Source organism: Drosophila willistoni, assembly GCF_018902025.1.
Source record: "Drosophila willistoni isolate 14030-0811.24 chromosome 2L unlocalized genomic scaffold, UCI_dwil_1.1 Seg139, whole genome shotgun sequence".
NCBI classification, from domain to species: domain Eukaryota; kingdom Metazoa; phylum Arthropoda; class Insecta; order Diptera; family Drosophilidae; genus Drosophila; species Drosophila willistoni.
Window position 1 is genome coordinate 191,296 of NW_025814046.1, and position 19,979 is coordinate 211,274.

At 35.0% G+C, this 19,979-nt stretch overlaps 1 protein-coding gene across 4 annotated transcripts in view; it reads left to right on the top strand.

Moving 5' to 3' along the window:
* Positions 1 to 19,979, top strand: part of LOC6638446 (nephrin) — an 86,294-nt gene that overhangs the window by 53,841 nt on the left and 12,474 nt on the right. For all 4 annotated transcript variants that reach the window (XM_023177329.2, XM_023177336.2, XM_023177332.2 and 1 more), the window contains 7 exons: positions 5,941 to 6,073; positions 9,977 to 10,182; positions 15,384 to 15,497; positions 16,240 to 16,449; positions 16,581 to 16,732; positions 17,752 to 17,896; positions 19,029 to 19,159. In XM_023177329.2, the coding sequence (XP_023033097.1) occupies positions 5,941 to 6,073; positions 9,977 to 10,182; positions 15,384 to 15,497; positions 16,240 to 16,449; positions 16,581 to 16,732; positions 17,752 to 17,896; positions 19,029 to 19,159 (1,091 nt within the window). The remainder of the gene's footprint in view (positions 1 to 5,940; positions 6,074 to 9,976; positions 10,183 to 15,383; positions 15,498 to 16,239; positions 16,450 to 16,580; positions 16,733 to 17,751; positions 17,897 to 19,028; positions 19,160 to 19,979) is intronic.

The window sequence follows — 19,979 nt, forward strand, 5'->3', positions numbered from 1 at the left end:
AAATAAAAAAAATTGAAAGGAAAGGAAGGTAAAGAGAGCGAACTAAGGGCGACAATTACGAGTTGGTCAAGTTGTCGTGTTTCTTTTTTCTTTGCCTTTTACTCTCATGCTCTCTCTTTCACTCAATCTTTCTTTCTTTTTTCCATCGTTGTTCCGTTTTATGGCCATTTGGTTTATGTAATACCAAGTCTTTGGGTATAAAAGTAAAGGGCGATGACGACGACTACGACAACGACGACGTCGGCGCACTTTTAATGTGCAATAAACTGTAACGATAATGATTATGCCTTGTAGGGGGCAAAACCCGCTACCGCTCCTCGCCCGCCCACACCTTAGACTGGACTGGACTGCTCCTTACACCCACAATGGAAGCGGCTGGTGTGACCCTCCACTAGGTCTATAGCCAGCCATTGCCAATGCAGGCAGCAGTAGTCAATCGTGGGCATAAGTTGACTTTAATGTGCACCAAAGTGGCAATTATTGAAAGTGCTTCTGTTTTTGCCTTTTCAGACCACCCAAAAAGAGAAACAAAAAAAAAAAACAAAAACTCACAAAACATTTGGCTACGACTGTGTTGATTTTTAGCAAATTATTTTTATATTTAATTTAATTTTTAGCTTTTTCTTTTCTCTTCTTGTTTGTTCATAATCCACTAAAAGTGGAAAGGTGCCGCCTTAATGAAAAGAAAATGGAAATTTAAATGGACTTCTTTTATTGGGTGAAAGTCAATGTCAAGCGAGGCGTTAGATAACCGAAACATTAACTGCCCATTAACCGTTATAACAAATTACTGTTATATATTTGATACAAGTAACAAAGATAAATTTGTTTAATGAAATACCGTTTTAAATTCTATCAAGATAATTGCAATTACATAATTCTAATTAATGTGATTATATAAAAAGGTTAAACGTTATAACAAAATATTGCTCGAGATTTGGATGGAAGTTTTGTAGGAATATTCTGCTATCTAAGGCATAAGATTGCTGTTATTGAGTACAACAACCGTTTATAAAGCTTAACGACAGGGTACAGAATTGAATAACCGTTATGCGTTTGTGGTGAAAAGCCGCTTGAAAAGGGGAATTAACATTACTATACCAACCGATAATACAATTATTTATAAGGAATGAGAAGTCCTTTTAAACAATCGTCTAAAGGAAAGCATTATAGAAAACATAGAAACAAAGATTACTAACCAATAGGTTACATTTTTAAACTATTCAACTAATACAATAATCATAAAAAGTCTTAAAAAAAAGTACTACAAAGATCTTAAATTGTTAAGTCGTTCTTCAATCAAGCGATTTCTGCAATTAACCAAAGTTATACTAACAACCATATGATATTGTCAATATCGAAGCAATATGTTCATAAAAAATTTATCTACATTAGTAGCCAAAATATATGATTAAAAATTGGATTTGGGACCCAATTTAAACGGCACTTGTTTTGTGCCCAAGGTAGGGAAGAAAGGGAAATGGACATTACATTTCCCAAAAACGTTAGTTTACCTATTGAAACGACGATATTCAAAAAACAAGTATTAAACCATCCTAAATCATTTCTAGTGGAAGCCAAACTCCGTCAAATTTTATAGTATTTGCAGATCCTACTTTGATAGCTCATCGATAAGTAAGGCTTTAAGTTCAATCCACATATGTAACGAAGCTAACAGATAGATAGCGGTCATTTCCCTTTGTTAGACAACTCCCCTTTTGGACATTTCCACCTACCTGACGAAACAGACTAGATACACGACTTCTGTATTTTATCTTCCCATCTATTAAAATTCCTTTTTCTCTACTATAAAATTCTTCTAAGTAATGAACTAAAATGTATCTCTTCTTAAATGCTTAATATTACGTTTGCTCAAAGAATACTTCAACAGTTTTTCTTTCCTAGAAATAGTTAAACATTTTCATTATCTTAAAGTAGGCACAGCATGGAAATTAGTTACGCTTTAATAATATTGTATAAGTACATGCCGTCTCTCTCTCTCTCTTTCTCTCTCTCTCTCTCTCTCTCTCTCTAAGCGCCTTCTCTCTCCTATGAAACTAAGTGTCACTTGCATTGGCTATTTAAGCTCATTTATTTGTACACCTTCAATAATTTCTAGCATCTTTGTTGGCATTTTCTTATGCCACTTTGGCCATGGCAATAAAAATAATTGGCTATAAATGCGCTAAAAGTCAAATAAGGAGAAGGAGCAAAAGGAAAAGGAAAAAGGCAAACACCACATTGGTTTTAATTAATGGAAGCCGCACTCGGAAGTGCCACTCACACGCACACTAACACTAACACACGCACGCACACACACACACACACATATATATTAGCATTTTTATGAGTTTTGCCTGCCTTGGAGTCAACCTGTGTGTGTGTGTGTGTGTTTGAATGCCATCAAAAAAATGTGACAAGAACAGCAAAAACAAGAGTTACCTTGTCAATTTCAAGTTGCGTTTTGTTGCTCTAATTTTATGTGCAATTAATTTGCCACAGCAGACAAATTTAATGCATTTGCAGCATATGCGAGTGTATGTGTGTGTGTAAGTTTATGAGTGTGTATGTTTGTATAAACTAATGAGCCAAACATGAAATTTGTTGACAAACTCTGAAAAATTTGTCATCGTCCTCAACCTTCCAAAAAAAATAAGCATTTTTAATAGCTTTGCGTTTTTTAGGCAATTTAATGTTGATTACATTTTCATAGGCCACGCCCAAAAAAAGTAGAACTAAACACCCCAAGAGAGCGTTTTTTTCCCTAGTATAATTAGCTAAAATAGAAAAACACTTTAATAATTCAAATCCATAAGACTTAAAGCCTACAAAATACTATGAATTGAAAATGCCGCCCCACAAAAACCAACCACGAAACACAAATGCAAATGATTTTGCAATTTCAGCAGAAAATCATGAAGAGAGAGCTTTTGGCATTTTCTGATTGATTTTTGTGGATAGATGGGCAACAAGGATGGAAAAGCAACAACAAAATTCACTGTAAGTCAAGAGGATATACATATAGTCAGAGAGAGAGAAAATCTCTAATTAGCTAATTGCTATAATTAAATGTTTTGCTAATGTTGGCATTTCGTTTAACTAAACGCAAGGATAATGTAAATTGTGACCCCCAAAATATATATTCTCAGCCCCAGACTATCAGTGAGATAGAGGAGAGAAATTTCCAAGTGACACACGCACTGACGGTTCCTTCTTTACAGCTCCCTCTCCTCTGTCCCTTCGCCACAAAACACATTCCATCCTCATCATCATTTTCATTATTATTGCGGTTCATGTCGTTGGCCTAATAGCAAATCGAACATATTTGCATATGAAATGAGCGAAAAATCGAAACATGGCGTTACTTCATGGGCATAGAAACCAAAAATCCTGTTGAGTTCCGCAGCCTGTGCCAACAGATAAAGACTTATCTCTCGTTATTATGCAAAAAACAAAAAAAAAAAAAGGACCGAAAAAAAACATAACTGAAAAAGAATAGAAAATTGAAAGTCATTTCTGGGCAAAGCATTTCGTATTCTCCTTATGCCAAATAACATCCTGTTGATTACCTATGTATGTATATATAACGATAAATCATTTGCTTTCCATACAAGATTTGTGATTTTTCACTGCCGACATTGTTCATTGTAATAGCAAATATGGAAAAGTTGTTTGTTGTCTGTTTTTGTTTACCAAGACTATTCACTTAACTTGGAGACAGCTGCCAAAATCTAAATATCAATTAGGAATCTCTATATGAACAAGCCAGCGAGATGTGCTTTACAACAATTTGGGTCGTATTTAACAAAAGTAATGCTCTAAGCACGAATAAAAGCGGAGGCATCGCCAAGGATAAATACCTAATTCTGAATATAATCTTAAAGGTTGATGAAATGAACAAAAATTTTAAGATATTCTTTCGTTTAGAGGCAAACTCTTCTTTCTTTTTCTGTCGCTCAAGTGATGGAGTGAAACAAAAAATATCTTTCCCGACTTCGATTCATAGTATATCATGTTATGAACAGCTGATTTTCTGCCTTTCTATTGCATACTTAAGGGAGCAAGTTTCCCTCATTTTTAGTTCCCAGTTAGGCAATGCCTAATCATTGCTATGAATTACTCCTGCATATAATTTTCTATATTGTTGACTAGCTGGCAATTAATAATTTAAATAATACAAAAATCATGGACTGATCTAGAGTTGTGAAATCAGGAGAACTTTGCTCTCTAATGTATGCAACGATTTGCTTTCTGAAAAAAAATAAAAAATAGCATTTTAAAGGATACAATTGTAATAACAGATAATATTTTGTAATTATTATGCTGTAAACTTGGAATAATTTTCATCAATTTATAAATATTTTCAACATTTTCATTTTACATTGAAAATGTATTCTTTACTTTTGGACAATTTTCATGTTTCAAGCGAAATTCCAGCACAGAGAAATATAAGTAAATTCTGAATTTAGGATAATTATTAGGCAGAAATAGTAATTATAAAACATAAATAATGTAACGCGATTCAATTCAAAATGATGGAAACTATTTACGAGCAAAACATTTAACGTAAAAGTAAAATTAACTAACTTTCAGTTGTAGATGGCAAAAGAATGTGAAAATGAAGGCCTAATTAAAATATTTCAACCTCCTTTTTTTTTCTTTTCCTTTTGCACAATTTTAATAACTTTGTTTCACCGAAAAACGAAAGAGAAAAACAGAGCGAGCTAGAGACCCAAAAAAATAAATGCAAATTAGTTTACAAGTGATTTAAATAAGATACAAAAATGGAAATAATTTTCTGACAAGGGATACCAAGCAAAAGGCAAAGGAGAAAAAGAGATAACAAAGAGCAAGAGTACGAAAAAAAAGGTTGAACAAAGTTATAACAAAGAAAATCTAACGAAAATTGGCTAAAAACAAGAAAAAGCAAAAAGAAAACGAAACCGAAATATTTGAAGAGTATTAAAGCAGGCGTAAGAAAAGTGTAAAGAAATGTGAAATCACTTTGAATCAGTCAGGAATATACAAAATTAATGTCAACTTCAGACAATAATCTCATCTGCCTACCCCAAAAGGCTAGAGAGACGAGGAGACCAAAAAGTGGAAGAGACAGACAAAAGATACCAAAAGCAGGCGAAATAATGAAAAGGCAAACGAAATTTAAGTGCAGGCCAAAAATAACACAAACAAATGCCAAAGCCAAGCCAAAAGAAAAGAAGGAAAAAAAAGAAGAAGGAAATTGTTAAGAGAGCAAGGACTTGGAAAATAAGCCCCAGCAAGCCAAAAGGACATAACTCAAAAAGAAGAAAAATAAAGCGACAACGAAGAACAAGACAAAGATAGGAAAAGAGTGTATTGTGGGAGGTCGGGATAAAAAGAGGAACCCCCCCACAAGAAATTAGCATAAAAAAAGGATTTGCTCGCTAATTTCACTTTAATGTAAAGGCAGGCAGCCGCCGTCTCCCACTGCTGCTAAGAATGGATATGAACGACACACAGACAGACAGGCGAAGACGTCGCCACCATTACGTCACTTTTATCTTCAACCCACTTTTCCGCCCACTGTCTCTTGTCTTTTATTTATAGCATTATTAGTGGCACACTAAGTAAAAGATCGCCGCGTTTTTTCTTTTCCTTTTTGGCTACGTTGTCCTCTTTGCCGACTCTTTGGGTCCTTCTATCAGTAATTCTGTTTTCCACTTTTCTGGCATCTTTGGCTTGGCTTTTGGTAGTGGTTGGCCCCAGCTCCGGCCCTCAATAACAAAGTGCTAATGCCCTGAGCTAATTATACATCATTTGTTAGCCAGCATTCTCTTCTCTCCACTTTTTTTGCGTTTGTTTTTCGTTTTTTTTTTTCTGTTTTGCCACTTTTCTTGTATGTACTATATATGTTTTTGTCACATCTTCATCATTTTGTCTTATTTTTTCTTCTACTTGCAGGTCCACCCGTTCTATCCGAATCCATAATGGGCACCATGGGTCGTTTACCCTGCAATGTGACCCCGCCCATTTATGAGGATCGTGTGGCTTTGGTTATTTGGTATAAAGTTGGCCTTAAAACGCCAATATATAGGTAAGTTTATATATTATATATCTATAAATAGACCATAAAATATGCTTGTATTAAGTGTGTATAAGGTCTGTATGGAAAATAAAGTAGATATCTTTAACATGTTTGTACTAAAGTCAAATTCAGTCAAAATGCGCTCATAAGTATGCTACGAAAATAAATTTAATTGTACAGGGAGGAAAAATGTTTCGAAAAAGTTTAAGGCTAAACAGAATTTATTTTTGTTGAGATATATTATATCTGATATATTATCATTTTATAGACTTATATATAGTGTTCACGCTAAGGCCCAGTAAGAGTAGCTACTTCAGATTTTAATTTAATATTAACTTAAGGAATATTTGACCTAAACAAACAATTTTTTTCTGCTCAAGCTATCATATTTAAGGGAATGGTTCCTTAAACTCTTTTTTTTTTCTTTTGTCAAAGCAAGAGAAGGAATAATAGAAACAAATAACTAATAGTTCTTTCAATCTAATAAACCATAAAATAATATTATCAAAACAAGCTACAAAAATATTTATAAAAGCAGCATAAAAATAAAACTTTTTTTATCTAACTGAAATTGAAACGCATTCAATAAAAGACAAAAACTTCTAATCGAACTTTTAAATCAAAAATGAAACTGGAACCAGAAAAATAACATTAAGGAAATGACAGAAATACTAAATAACATATAAAATGTTCTGAAAGAAAAAGATAATTTGAAAATTTTTTTGATAAACAATGCAAAAACACAGAGATAAACATATAAATATAATCATCAAAACAAATAACCAGAAAGCCAAACTCAGTTTCTTGAAATTTTTCTAGATGTGCCACAATTTTACCTAAATTCCAAATATTTTTAAAATATAACTGAAAATTTATGTGTTTTTTATATGTTAAACTAATAACAAAGTTTTTTATCTTAAATTGGATTCATAGCAAAAAAATTCATGTCAAAATTCTTTGTCAGAAATTTGTTTATAGATTCAAAAGTATGGACCAAATGTGGATAAACAATAGATAAAAACCTCTCAAAATCTCTTCTTCTTAGACCAATTTTTTAATCATTGAGACTCTTAATATAAATTAAAACTCGTAACTAAAAATAAATTTTAAAGGGAAAACAGAAAATATATTGACCTACTGTAAGCTAAATGAAGAGGTAAACTTTATAAGCCAAACAAAGTGAGGCAATTTTATTTTCCGCATAGGCCTAATAGCCAGTTGAAGTTGCTGCTGCTGTTGTTGTTTTTGTTGTTGTTGTATTCGCCGCCATACCCAAATCAATTGTCAATTTATAAATGCCAACGTGGCCGTTTTTGGTGAGGCAGCGGAGGGGTCTTCCCCCTTTCAATCTTTAAGCTTTTGTGTCAAATGCAGAGCCACAAACCGCAGCCTGACCTGACCACAAACATTTCAACCGCGCACACACACACACTCACACATACAAATACACAGAAACGTATGTATGGTAGTTACGTATACGCACTGAGGTCCATAAATAAACAAAATTGATTACCACAGACAACTTTTGACGCACTCAACCCGCTCAGTCAACTCGCCAAGTTGTTGTCCTACTTCAGTTTCAGCTACAGCTACATCTACAGCTTCTGCTTCTGTCCATGTCAGTTTTGGCGTTTTTCATTTTGATTTAATGCCTGCTAATTAAGCAATTTTTCGCATGTGTTTCTCTCTCATTTTTTTTTTCCTTTCCTTTTTTTTTTTTTTTGGGGCCAGACATTAAATTAGCATAACTAGAAAATTACAGACACACAAATACAAAAAGCGAGAGAAAAACACATTGAGTTTTGTCTGAGGCGAAAAAGTTTTTCATGCCAAGGTTACAATGTTAGGGGAGAAACAAAAAACTTTTTCAATTATTCATGTCTAACATTGTATGGGATTGTGTCCATGTTCTACTACAATGTTGGTGTCTATGCCTACATCAAAGGCGCAAAACTTTAATTGGATTTGTTAGATTTGAAGGCATCATACACACATACGTGAATGTGTGTGTGTGTGTGTGTGGGTGAGTAAGTCTTAGACAGACATAGATGAAGACACTGACTAGCTGATGCTGATTAGCCAGCCATTGACATGCGGCTAAAACTAATTGAACTTCCACTGAGAGCTAAAGCAAAAAGGACTTTCCAAGGACTTGCAAATGACTAGAGCGAAAATAGTAATTAGCCTTGCGCAACGACAAAGAACGCCGGGGATACAGTGGCCATACTCGAAGTGTTCTCAACTCTCTTGTTTGTAATTAAAAACCACTCAGCAAGTAAATTAATCATAAAAAAAGAGAAAAGAGTGGAAGGGGCAAAGGGGGGGTAGAGTAAAGTGGAAAGAAAACCCCATCCACATTTCCATCTACGCTCCATTTCTTTTTCAGTTTTCATCTCATTTCTCATTCGTCGTGGTAAAAATTTAATTTTCACTCAAATTTGGCATTTCAATTTTGGCATAACTGCTAGCAGATCGAATTTTTATTGCCCCAACTGAATGTGCGCTGTGCAAAGGACATAGCTCATTATGTCCTTCATCTCTCTCTGTATGTGTATGTATGTGTGTGTGTGTATTGATGCTGCCATATGTTGCTGTTGCGAATCAAAATCGAAATGCAATAAAATACAGACACACAGACACAGAGAGGGTCTGAAGGGAGCGAAAGGATAGGAGAAGGAGAGCTGTCAAAGAGCAACTGGCAGAGGAAACAGGGATACGGATGGGATATATTGACGTGCAGGTTAAAATCAACTCAATGGCCGACAGATTTATTGCAATACTTAGCAACATAACATTTCTTTATATCCTTTTTGCCCAAGATTTGTGAACAGAGTGAAAATGTAAAATAAAAACCGAGAACTGAAGCAGTTGAAAGTTATTTTTAATTACAGAATAAATCTGAAGCTTGAAGTGGGAAAGACTGTACTTGGAAATGTGGTAATAGTTCAAGTCTATTTTTCTTCGGAGTTTGTAATTTTTATTCTGAAAGTATTAAACTCCAAATTAAGTCTAAAATTCAATCTTAAAATAACAAAAATAACTTATTTAGTTATCATTACTATCAATATATTTTTGAAAGAAAATGTATTAAAAAGTTTTTTTTGGTCTGATTTTGGCTCTTATCTTGGCCTCGTGCTGGAAATACCTTTACTTTAAGGCAAAAAGGCAAATGTATTCCTATATTCAAAATAACTATTGAACATTTAAATGTCTGGCAGTTTATAATGAAAACAACTGTTCACTTTTGGGCTAATAGTTTGACCTAAAAGTGTATAAAATACAAAAAAAAATTACCTGAATAATTTACCAAGTTCATAGGTGTTATATATTATTATAATAGTTTTTTAGCATTAATTTATGAAACTAATTTCATATAGCATGGTGAAAGAGCCCCACAGAAAAACAATTGCCTAATTTTATTATAATTTTCTTCCTTAAAAACGATGACTTCATTCTGTTTGGCACAAAAGATTTCAATACGACTTTCAATTAAAGCTTTGCCTAATGCATATTTAATGAACAAATTAAAGATAAATTTAAAGAACAAAAAGCAAAATGAAGCAAATTTTAAAGTCCTTTAGCTTGACCACCCAAAATGAGCTCATTAGAGAAAAGTTTTCTCGCTGTGTAAAAGAAAGAAAAATCAATAAGCCATGATTACCAACTAAAACAATAAATTATACAACAAAACAAGTCAAAGTTACGGAATGGTGGGCTTAGAAACGGGGAGGGAGGGGTCCCCAACTGGATTATAAATTCATGACAAAAGCCAATTACAACAACATTTTCATAGAGAACTTGGACTTTGGATACAAGGAAGATGAAATGAAATGTACAAGCAACCAAACATTCGAACATTATTTAAACTTTCTTGGAATTTTCGTTTACATTTCTTTTTTTTCCATTTTGCAGTGTCGATACACGCGACTCGAACTTTGCCCAGGGCACCCATTGGTCAGATGAAACGTATCGAGAGCGCTTGTCCTTTTATGTCGAAGGACGTGCCGGCACTTTGACCATCAAGTCAACAACCGAAGATGATACGGGCGAATATCGTTGCCGTGTCGATTTCCAGAAGAGTCCCACACGCAATTCTAAAGTGAATTTAACTGTCATAAGTAAGTACGACATATATAAAAGACCATATGTGCATATACATATATATATATATAGAGAAAGTTAATATGTATGAGGGTATATAATAATTGAGCCAGCTAATTTGTGCAGCGACATATCCTGCCAACCAATTTGCCACCCCGTTCGCTCTCAGTTGTTGGACAAACACATTAGTTACAGCTAAAGAAGACTGCCAGCCATCTAAGTTGGAGTGTAAGTGTATGCTTTTCGGTTTTGGCCAACTTTGCCAACACCATCTCTTCCTTCAATTCATTTCACTCTTCTCTTCGTCTGCTTTCATTCCTTACTTACTTGGCAAACAAGCTTTTAAAGTGCCAACTTGGCGAAAAGTTTAAGCTGACCCTGGTTAAAGCTGGAAATCTACCAAACTGATAGCAAAACTGAACTAAACTGAAAAGAAGAAGATGGTGCACAAAAAAGTGCAGCTTGCAAGTTTTTGAATTGAATTTTTTGTTGCTTTTCTCTTATTTTTTTTTTTTGGCCATTTAAATGGTTTTTACCATTAGTTTGGTCTGTGGCATATACATATAGAGAGATAGAATCACAGAATATGTCGAAGACAGAGATAGAGAAGTGAGAATATGTATACATGTGAGACTATTTCTTAAATGGAATGAGCAGCACCAAAACAGACAAGAACAAATTCTATTGGCATTTTTTTTTTCAGTTTGCTTAGTAGAAGAAACCTTGTTATTTCCACAGGAAACAAATCTTTATGCATTCATTTTTTGGCAAGAGCCAAATCCAAGCAATCGTTGCTACTAAGAAAAAATGTTTACAGAAATATTGGTAAAATACAAAAATTGAATAGAATGGCAACAAAATTTGTAAATGAAGATTGAGATTGGGAAAATGGGATCTTAATAAGTAACATAACTTTGTTTAAAAGTTATATTAATTTAAGATTATAAGCATTTTGTGAATTCACTTGAGTTTACTTACTAGGGATAAGTTATGCAACTTTTTCACAAAGAAATATATAGAAGAAAAAACTTTGTTTAAAATTAATAAATAACTATATTAACTATGGGGAGGAGAAAAAACGGGGGAAAAATACCAACATTTGCAGGCGGTATATATCCAAGTAAGAACCTTTCATAAAAGTAATCTCCGAATTATCTAAACATTTGACATGGTTTCCCAAGAAATTAATAATGTATACGTCGATTCTTCATATTGTTGTTGCCTCGTAAAGAAATTCGTTCAAATAATATTTTTTTTTAGAATATACTTGTAGGAGATCTCTACAATCACGTTAGAATACAACCTCAATAATTAAATATAGGTATAATAGAATATATTCTTATAATTCTATCAATTAAGAAAAACAACTAGAATATGCAGATGAAGCTTTTTTTTACTAAATGACAACCTTCAGGAAAACTTCTCTCTTCACTAAAACAATTGAAAGCATAAAGATGAAATGCTTGAACACTTTTCCATTTGGATCTAAATATTTTAAATTTTAGCGTGAAAGCAGACTTAAAACCATTTTTAAAAGTACCTACTACTGCACTTTGGTGAATTCGCATAGAATTTCAAAGATTAACAATCATTTTACATACAAACTTTTTATTTTTTTTTTTTTGCTAACTTTTCAATTTTCTTTGGGATAAATGGAATGGATTGGTATTCCCTACACCAACAAACTGCACAATACGCAATTCCATTTCAATTTTTGTAAAATACTTCTTCTTTTTATACCCTTGCAAAAAGGGTATATTAATTTTGGTCAGAAGTGTGCAACGCATAGAAGGAAGCATTTCCGACCATATAAAGTATATATATTCTTGATCAGCACGACGAGACGAGTTCAAATAGCCATGTCCGTCCGTCCGTCCGCCCGTCCGTCCGTCCGTCCGTCCGTCCGTCCGTCTGTCCGTCCGTCTGGATCAACGCAAACTCCTCCTAGACTGTTAAAGCTACAGAGCTGAAATTTTGCATGTAGGCTTGTATATACTGCAGGCGTTGTATATCTCGGATTCAGCCGGATCGGATCACTATATCATATAGCTCCCATACAAATGGCAAAGTCACGAACAGCGACTTTTCTCAATAACTTTGTTATTTTCTGAGCTATTGTCATTGGTGAATTAATTACACATATAAACGACTGTGCCAAATTTGATCAAGATCGGGTGACTATATCATATAGCTCCCATAGAAACGATCTTTCGAAAACAGTGACTTTTGTCAATAACTTCGTTACTTTTGACGCGATTGCTTTTAAATTAAACATTTGTTAGTTTAATATATCTGTTAATGACTGTGCTGAATTTGATAAAGATCGGGTTACTATATCATATAGCTCCCATAGGAACGATCGGTGGAAAACACTGACTTTGATCAATATCTTCGTTATTTCCTATACTAAGATTGTAGGCCGTTCTTTCGCAAATGTTAGCCTTTTTAGCTTGAACGTTTTTCCACTTTGATGGCTTTAGGTAAGGAAAGAGTTACCATAAAAGTTGCAAGGGTATACAAACTTTGACGCGGTCGAAGTTAGCCCCGGCCCTCTGGTTTTTTGTTGCCATATTTGGTAAATTCTTGAGTTGGTTTTTATGCCTCACCTGTGCGAGTTTGTTTGGGTGTGTGTGTGTGTTAGTGTGCATTGAGCTTGCAATTTACCATTAAAATTTATATGCATTTCGAAAAGGCGTTTAGCTGTAATATACGACTAAGGCTTGAGTCCTCGGACCCTGGAACCTGGACCTCGGTTTGAAACAGGGCAACATAAAAATATTGTTTGTAAATAGTTGCTCCTCCTGGTGTAGTTGCTTTTGCTGCTAGATGAAGCGCAAATGGGGCGTGGTTATGTTTTACAAACTTCTTGAGCATGTTCAACATGCCCCATTCTTTCTACGTGTGAGTGTGTGTGTGTGTGACATGTGAAGCGTAAAACCGGAGGCAGGATTTAGAACTTTGTATGTTGGGTAACGAAGGAAAAACCAAGTAGCACACACAGAAAAAAAAAAACTTTAAAGAAGATATTAGATTAAAAGTTGCCCTAGCTTGGTCACTCCTCCTTCTTCCCCTCCTATTCTGTGTGTCTCTCTCTCTCTCTCTTTCTCTGGGTGGACAGTTTGGACAACTTGCCGCTGCTAATGCGGGCGGTAACAAGAAGCTGCTAACCAAACCAAATAGAAATAGTTTTTGGGCAAACAAAAAAAAAAAAAAAAAGAGGGAAAGAGACGGGGGCGGTGTATAAGCGAGTGAATAATCGCAGCAAAAGGCCAGTCAAAATAATGGCAAGTGGCAAAATAAAACAAGCAAATTTGGCCAAAATTAAAAGTTTGCTCAACACGTCTGAGCTAAAATTTACGGCTTTATTTTTCGTGCTACAAGAATGCAATGCAAACACACACCAAAAAAACAAAAAAAAAGAGACAGAAAGTTAAGGATGAAATGATAGAGATAGTGAGAGAGTGAGAAAGAGAGATGAAGAGTGCAAAAGGAGCTTCAAAGTGGAAGGAAGTCCTTGCCTTGGCGGTGACTTTGAGGTGAGAGGCGGCATCCCTTTTTTCATCCTCGGCTGCAGGTCGCCGCACCGCACCTGCTGAAGTATTTTCTTTTTCCATTTCTTCTCCCATCCCGTTTTTGTTTTTTTCCTCTTTTATTTTCTTTTCCACCCCCCCTCCAGCTCCATTTACTTCTCCAATCCTACCGCCGGCTCTTTTGGAGCCAAGTGAAACATGGCAGCTGCTTGTCTGTTGAAACTGGCTAAAAGAGGCTGCTGGCTGCTAGGTGAGCGGCTCTTTAATATTTACGACAAGCGAAAGCTCCTCGGAAAAAATGTTTTCCAACGCATTCAAGTTGACAGTGTGCAAAAAGTTTAGTGGGTTAAAAGCAAAAGCATAAGATCATAATGGTTTAGTAACGAGGCTAAAGCTACTTGAACTTTTATAATAAATTAATTACCATTATTCACTGAATAAAATGTTCTCTCAACACATAAGCTAAACAAGTGAATTAAGGCCAATGAATCACGGCCAAAGATAAATTAACTTTAATTCATAGAATTCTTTTAGTTATAAAGTATTTTCCATTTAAAATTTTTAGTTTTTGCTCTAACCACCACGTTTCAGCCAATCGAAATTTCGATTCCCACTGTGACAGATCTCTAAGTCAAGAAAACAGAAATGTCAAATTTATCATATTAAAGGTTGAAAATGTCATTCTTAGGCTTTTTTTGAATCTTTTGATGGAACGATGTTTAGCCTCTGCCTTGGCAGGACTCCACAAATCTTTACTTAACATAAAATTCATTAACTACATACTTTACCCTCGAGCTTCATCCTTAATTTGAATGTGTCAGTTCAATCTTTATGAATTTTTGGATTTGCATTGTTACCTTAATAGAATACGCAGCTCCAAGCTTCAGTTTCCAAATAGCTAATGCCGGGAAATCCAATGGCCATTTTTAATTGTTCTACTCTCTTTCAGGAAACCAAAGCATATGTTTCTATATTTCTTCAAAATCTCTTAGCCAAAAACATAATCAATGCTCAAAAACGTATTTAATTGTGAAATGAAAAAAATTTTGACATTTTAATAAAAAACTGAAGCATCAACCAATCAAATAATGGGAATTAAGTAAAAATCGTTAAAATAAGCCTATGAAAACCAAACCACCACACGAAATTTTTGAAAATTACATATCGGTTTGCGTAACTAAAGAAAGGATTCTTTGGTTTCAAGTATTGCCGATGTGTCATCTAATTTCGACAATATATAAGCAGTTGACCCAAAAAAAAAGTCCGTGTCGACATATGTTTTAAGTCTAGCAGACATTCAAGTGTTACAAATGAAACCGATAGGCCTTACCACTGTCTATTCTACCTAAAAAAGAACTACGACATTTTTACTTTTAGCAAAATAAGCCATCCATCGTTAGATACAACAATCATTCCTTCATGCAACCCAAAAAATAATGAAAATCGGCCTAAGGGCTTCAATGTTGCATTACTTACTTATCAAAATTGAAGATAGTTTTTTTGTTATATGTAATCGACCAAAATGCAGGAAATCTATAATCCTAAATAGGTTAAAGAAAATGGAACTAAACTAGCCTAAACGAAATTGCTTTAACAAAAATGTATTCCTCTTTGCTTAAACGTGATTCTTAAATTAGTTAAAAATATCTTAAATAAAATTTGCTTTTATTTTCTGTATTTGTTCATAGTACCTCCCGAATCCGTGATAATATTGGACAGCAAAGGTGCCACCATCAAGGATCATACACTGGGTCCCTACAATGAGGGTTCCACAGTGAACATCACGTGCGTGGCCATTGGCGGTAAGTTGTCCTCCCTTTTCCCTTTCGACAAACCAAACTCCACACCTTTTGCACTCACTGCACGTGTCTAGGCTAGGGAAAGTGTTGATGCTGCTGCTTTTTGTATCTGACAATTAAAAGTGATGAGCATGGAAAAATACAGATTTTCCCCCAAACATTTTATTTAATTTTCACAATGCTGTCGACTGCACGAACCAAAGCTGCCACCCGACCCGTGTCCTTCTTTAACCTCCCCCCCCGTTTTTGCTCAACCACTCTTGAAGACCCTAGAGTACAGAGCACACACAATGCCCACACACACTCACACACACACAGAGACACACACACAAATTGCATTGAGAGCACTTGAAAATTGCTAAAAGCCAAACAAGACAACAAATGAAACAGCGAAAGGCACTTGTACACACACTTGCACACACACACACACCCACACACACACACACACACACATATCAGTACACTCATCCACTTCTTGCACATAAACAAACAGCAAGCAAAATGCTGCCAGCTAAATGTGGCAACAAGAAGGAAGATTCTAGGGGGATAGAAGGCGGAGACAACTTCAAGTCTAAGCCGTATAACAAACATATCAGTTGCACACACCCGCAGACATACATAGATACACCAAAACCCAACGCAAGCATCCGCCCCTGCAGCAGACCCCATTCCCACACCTCTACCCCCACCCGCATCATCATTCACCTACCAGCCACTCGATAATTTTCTTTCTTTTCATTTTCAGGACGACCTCAACCGAGAGTTACCTGGCTGCATGGCAATACAATTCTAAACAACTCTGGACAGGGACATCCCCTTTCAGAGCGACGTGTGGGCAATATTCTATCATTGACCAAACTGAAACGAAAAAATCTTCACATGCAGTTAACTTGTCGGGCGGAGAACAATAATTTGACAACGCCAATTACCAGCAGTGTCGTCTTGGACATGAACTGTGAGTTACCGCCCAATCCCAAGAAAACTCAGTGGGAGTCATCTAATTAATTGCCTCTCATCAACTGTCTCTCTTTCTCTCCCTCTCTCTCACTTTTTCATTCATTCATTCTATCTGCTCCACTGTTGCAGTGCGTCCTTTGATTGTAAAACTGTCGGGTGAGAATCGTCCTTTGTCGGCAGAAAATGCGTATCAGTTGAGTTGCGTTGTCATTGGATCACGTCCAGCACCAACGATTACCTGGTGGAAGGGCAGCACAGCCATGAAGAATACGCATGAAATTGTAAGTACTCAAAAAAAAAAAAGGAGAAAAACAAGAATCGAGACGCATCTGAATTAGAGTTACCTGGCAAAAACACTTAAAAGCACTTAGAGCTACATTTTTGGACTTGACCTAATCAATTCTCTCTAATTTAGGCTATTATGAGATTAAAATTGCTTGAAATTGTTATGAAACTATGAACGTATTTGAATCTGATATTGTGGAAAATAATTAGAAAATTTTGTCACATTTTATTGAAGAAACTTAAATTGAAAACTTTTGCAATTTAAAAACCAGAATAAAGAATTTTACTATATTTTGACAGAAATCCAGATTTTAATCCTTTAGTACTTTAAAAGAAAGAATTGTAATCTAAGAGTTAAAAAACAAGCCTTGCTTAACCCATTAACGTCTCAAATTCTATCCATTGTATAAGAGCCTTTCGTAAAGGGTTGAATAAGAGATTGAATAATAGAAATAGTGAATAGCTTTTTCAATTTTATTCTACGGTTGCAATAGATCGAAAGAGTAAAATATAAAATATTGAATAATCGTTCATCATATTTATATATTTTAAAGAAATTTATATATTAATCATTAAACATTTTATGAAGAATTCTTTCTTTACGATAAGCGGAAACAAAAGTCTAGCAACTGTTTATTGAGGTTAACGTCTCGAAATGATACCCTGGATTTAACCTAGTTCCAGTTCCAGTATATAAACATGCAAATTTTCAAATACTGTCATGCTTGTTGGTAATGGCCAACCCAAGAGCAAACTTCTACGGCTTTTGCTTTGAGTTCCCTTACCCCATGGGCTACTCCCTACACATGCTTTGTGGTAATTGAAGTTGCTTCAACACGGTAGTCACGTAGCCGTTGCCAGGAGGAGTCGCAATTAAAACCAACCCCCTTAGAAATATTTAACGAACATAGGAGTAGACGAAACAACCGACCAACCAACCGACCTAGCATTGGAACGTGCCCGGCAATCCTTTATTGGTATTTGAACACCAACTTCTGTCCCCTTTTTTTTTCAGGCCAATCCGGATGGTAATATGACCACCTCAGTGCTGACATTTACTCCAACCATTGATGATCGCGGCAAATTTCTATCCTGTCGTGCCGAACAGAGTATGATACCCGAATCTGGTATGGAAGATGGCTGGAAATTGGACATTTATCGTAAGTATATTCTATTTTCCTTGCCCGCAACTTTGTCATATATTTTTTGGTTTTATTAATTAGGCAAAACTTCAAAGACACTCAATAAGGTGGCGCGGCGCGTATGTTAAATATTTAATTTGGTTGAGCAACTTTTTAATGAAAACGAAAGGCACTTTAAATATATATTTTCTTGTAAAAGACGCCGACGAATTGGTGGCAAATCCACTCCTTTACTACTCTTTCTCTCTTTTAGTCTTGGCTGTACTCCACTTTTGCCTTTTACATTTTCATTTTATGGCTGTTTTTTGTTTTTTCTTCATTTTCCTCTCAGCTGTGGCAAGTTTTGGCAAATTAATTTCCCAGCTTCGGCGGCCGTGGCAAAGTTTTTCCCAAGTAAAACTTGTGAAACTTTTTAACCCGCCGCAAATACCGCAACACAACGCTAGCAGCGACGTTGGCAGCAAAGTCATCTTTACGCTTTTACAGTTTTCGACCTGTTTGCACAAAATTTAAATGGCAAAACCCCAAAAAAAAAAAAATTATACCCAAATCTCTCTCTACCCCACCTCTCCCGTCATCTTTTTTTTGTTGGCTTCCCGTTTGCCTGGGCAGTGCGCGCGGTTTTTGTTGCTTACCTTTCAACCGAGTTTTTCACCCAACCCAACCATCGATTGAAAACCCTTTGTTTTTGAGGAGTGTGGGGCAAATTTGTTCGCCCGATTTGATAGATTGCTTAATAAGCTTAATTGATACGCATTTGCCTGGCCAAAATTTGATTTAATTAAGTTAAAACACTTCGTACTACACGTGCTGGCCACTTGGTAGCAAGTAAACCTCGTAAAACTGAAAACGAATCGAAACCAAAATAAACAAAATTTTCCCGAAAAATGCCTAATTGCCTTTAGAAGCCCAGTCAGTAGGCCACAGCCACAAACAACAACAACAACAACACCGACAAATGAAGTGAGCGAAAGTAACATGAATCCGCATACTTAAATTGGCCAATTTGTAAGGCTTACAGCAATAATTACATCGTCTTACAATTTACAATGTGTTTTTGGCGTTTCCGTCGTTTCGCCATGACAGCAGCCAAAAGTTGATTAAATACCTATTCAATTCTGTTTCATCTCTTTCCTACTCTTCCATACAGATATCCCAGTCGTTAGCCTCGAACTTGGAACAAATTCATTAAACTCAACCCTACGTGAAGGCATCGATGTGTTCTTTGAGTGCAACATCAAATCGAATCCATGGATATATAAAGTCAGTTGGCGACATAATGTAAGTAGAATGACGAGGCATAAAAAGTGTTGTGTATCGATAAATATTTCATAGGAAAGCGAGTTTGTAACATTATTTGGTACAGAACGGAGAAATAAATATATTTTTAGAAACAAATTTTGACATTTTGTTCAATTATAATAATTTTTACAAGGATACATATTTTAACAAAAAGTTAACGACCTATTTGCGACTATAATTTAATTGAAAACAACAGATTTATTTTTTTTTTTTAGATGGTTATGACATATTGAGTGGAATTTCTTCGACTCCTTGGGAATTTGGGATACAAAATTAATTATGAAAAGTTAGTTTAGCAATTATTAACTTTCAAAAATGAAAGAGAAAGCAATAAGTACTTATAATAATATCGATTACTATTCTACTTCTAGAGGAGTTTAAAAAATTTTATAACGATAAAATATGTTGTATATTTAGTTTTTGAGAAATTTGTTGTATAGTTTATTCAAGCCAATATACGGATTTATATTCTCTGTATTTTATTTTTAAATATACGATGAACATTAGGATTTGACCCATTGTATTTGTATGTACTTGTCAAATGGAACATGTGAAATGCATAGGTTTTTTAATGCAAATAATTAAAGAATTTTACTAGTATCGGGACAAAATATTCATGACAATGATGACTAGTCTTAACTATTCCAGATGTAGTTTCTAATTCTTCACAATAGTCAACTGAGTTTCTTGAAGTTTGAAAGGTTTATTGAAAAAGTTTTCTTATTGCTAAGGAATTCTCAAAAAATCTTTTTAAATAGCAAATATAAAAATGGCAAATGTCACTTTTAAAACTTACAAA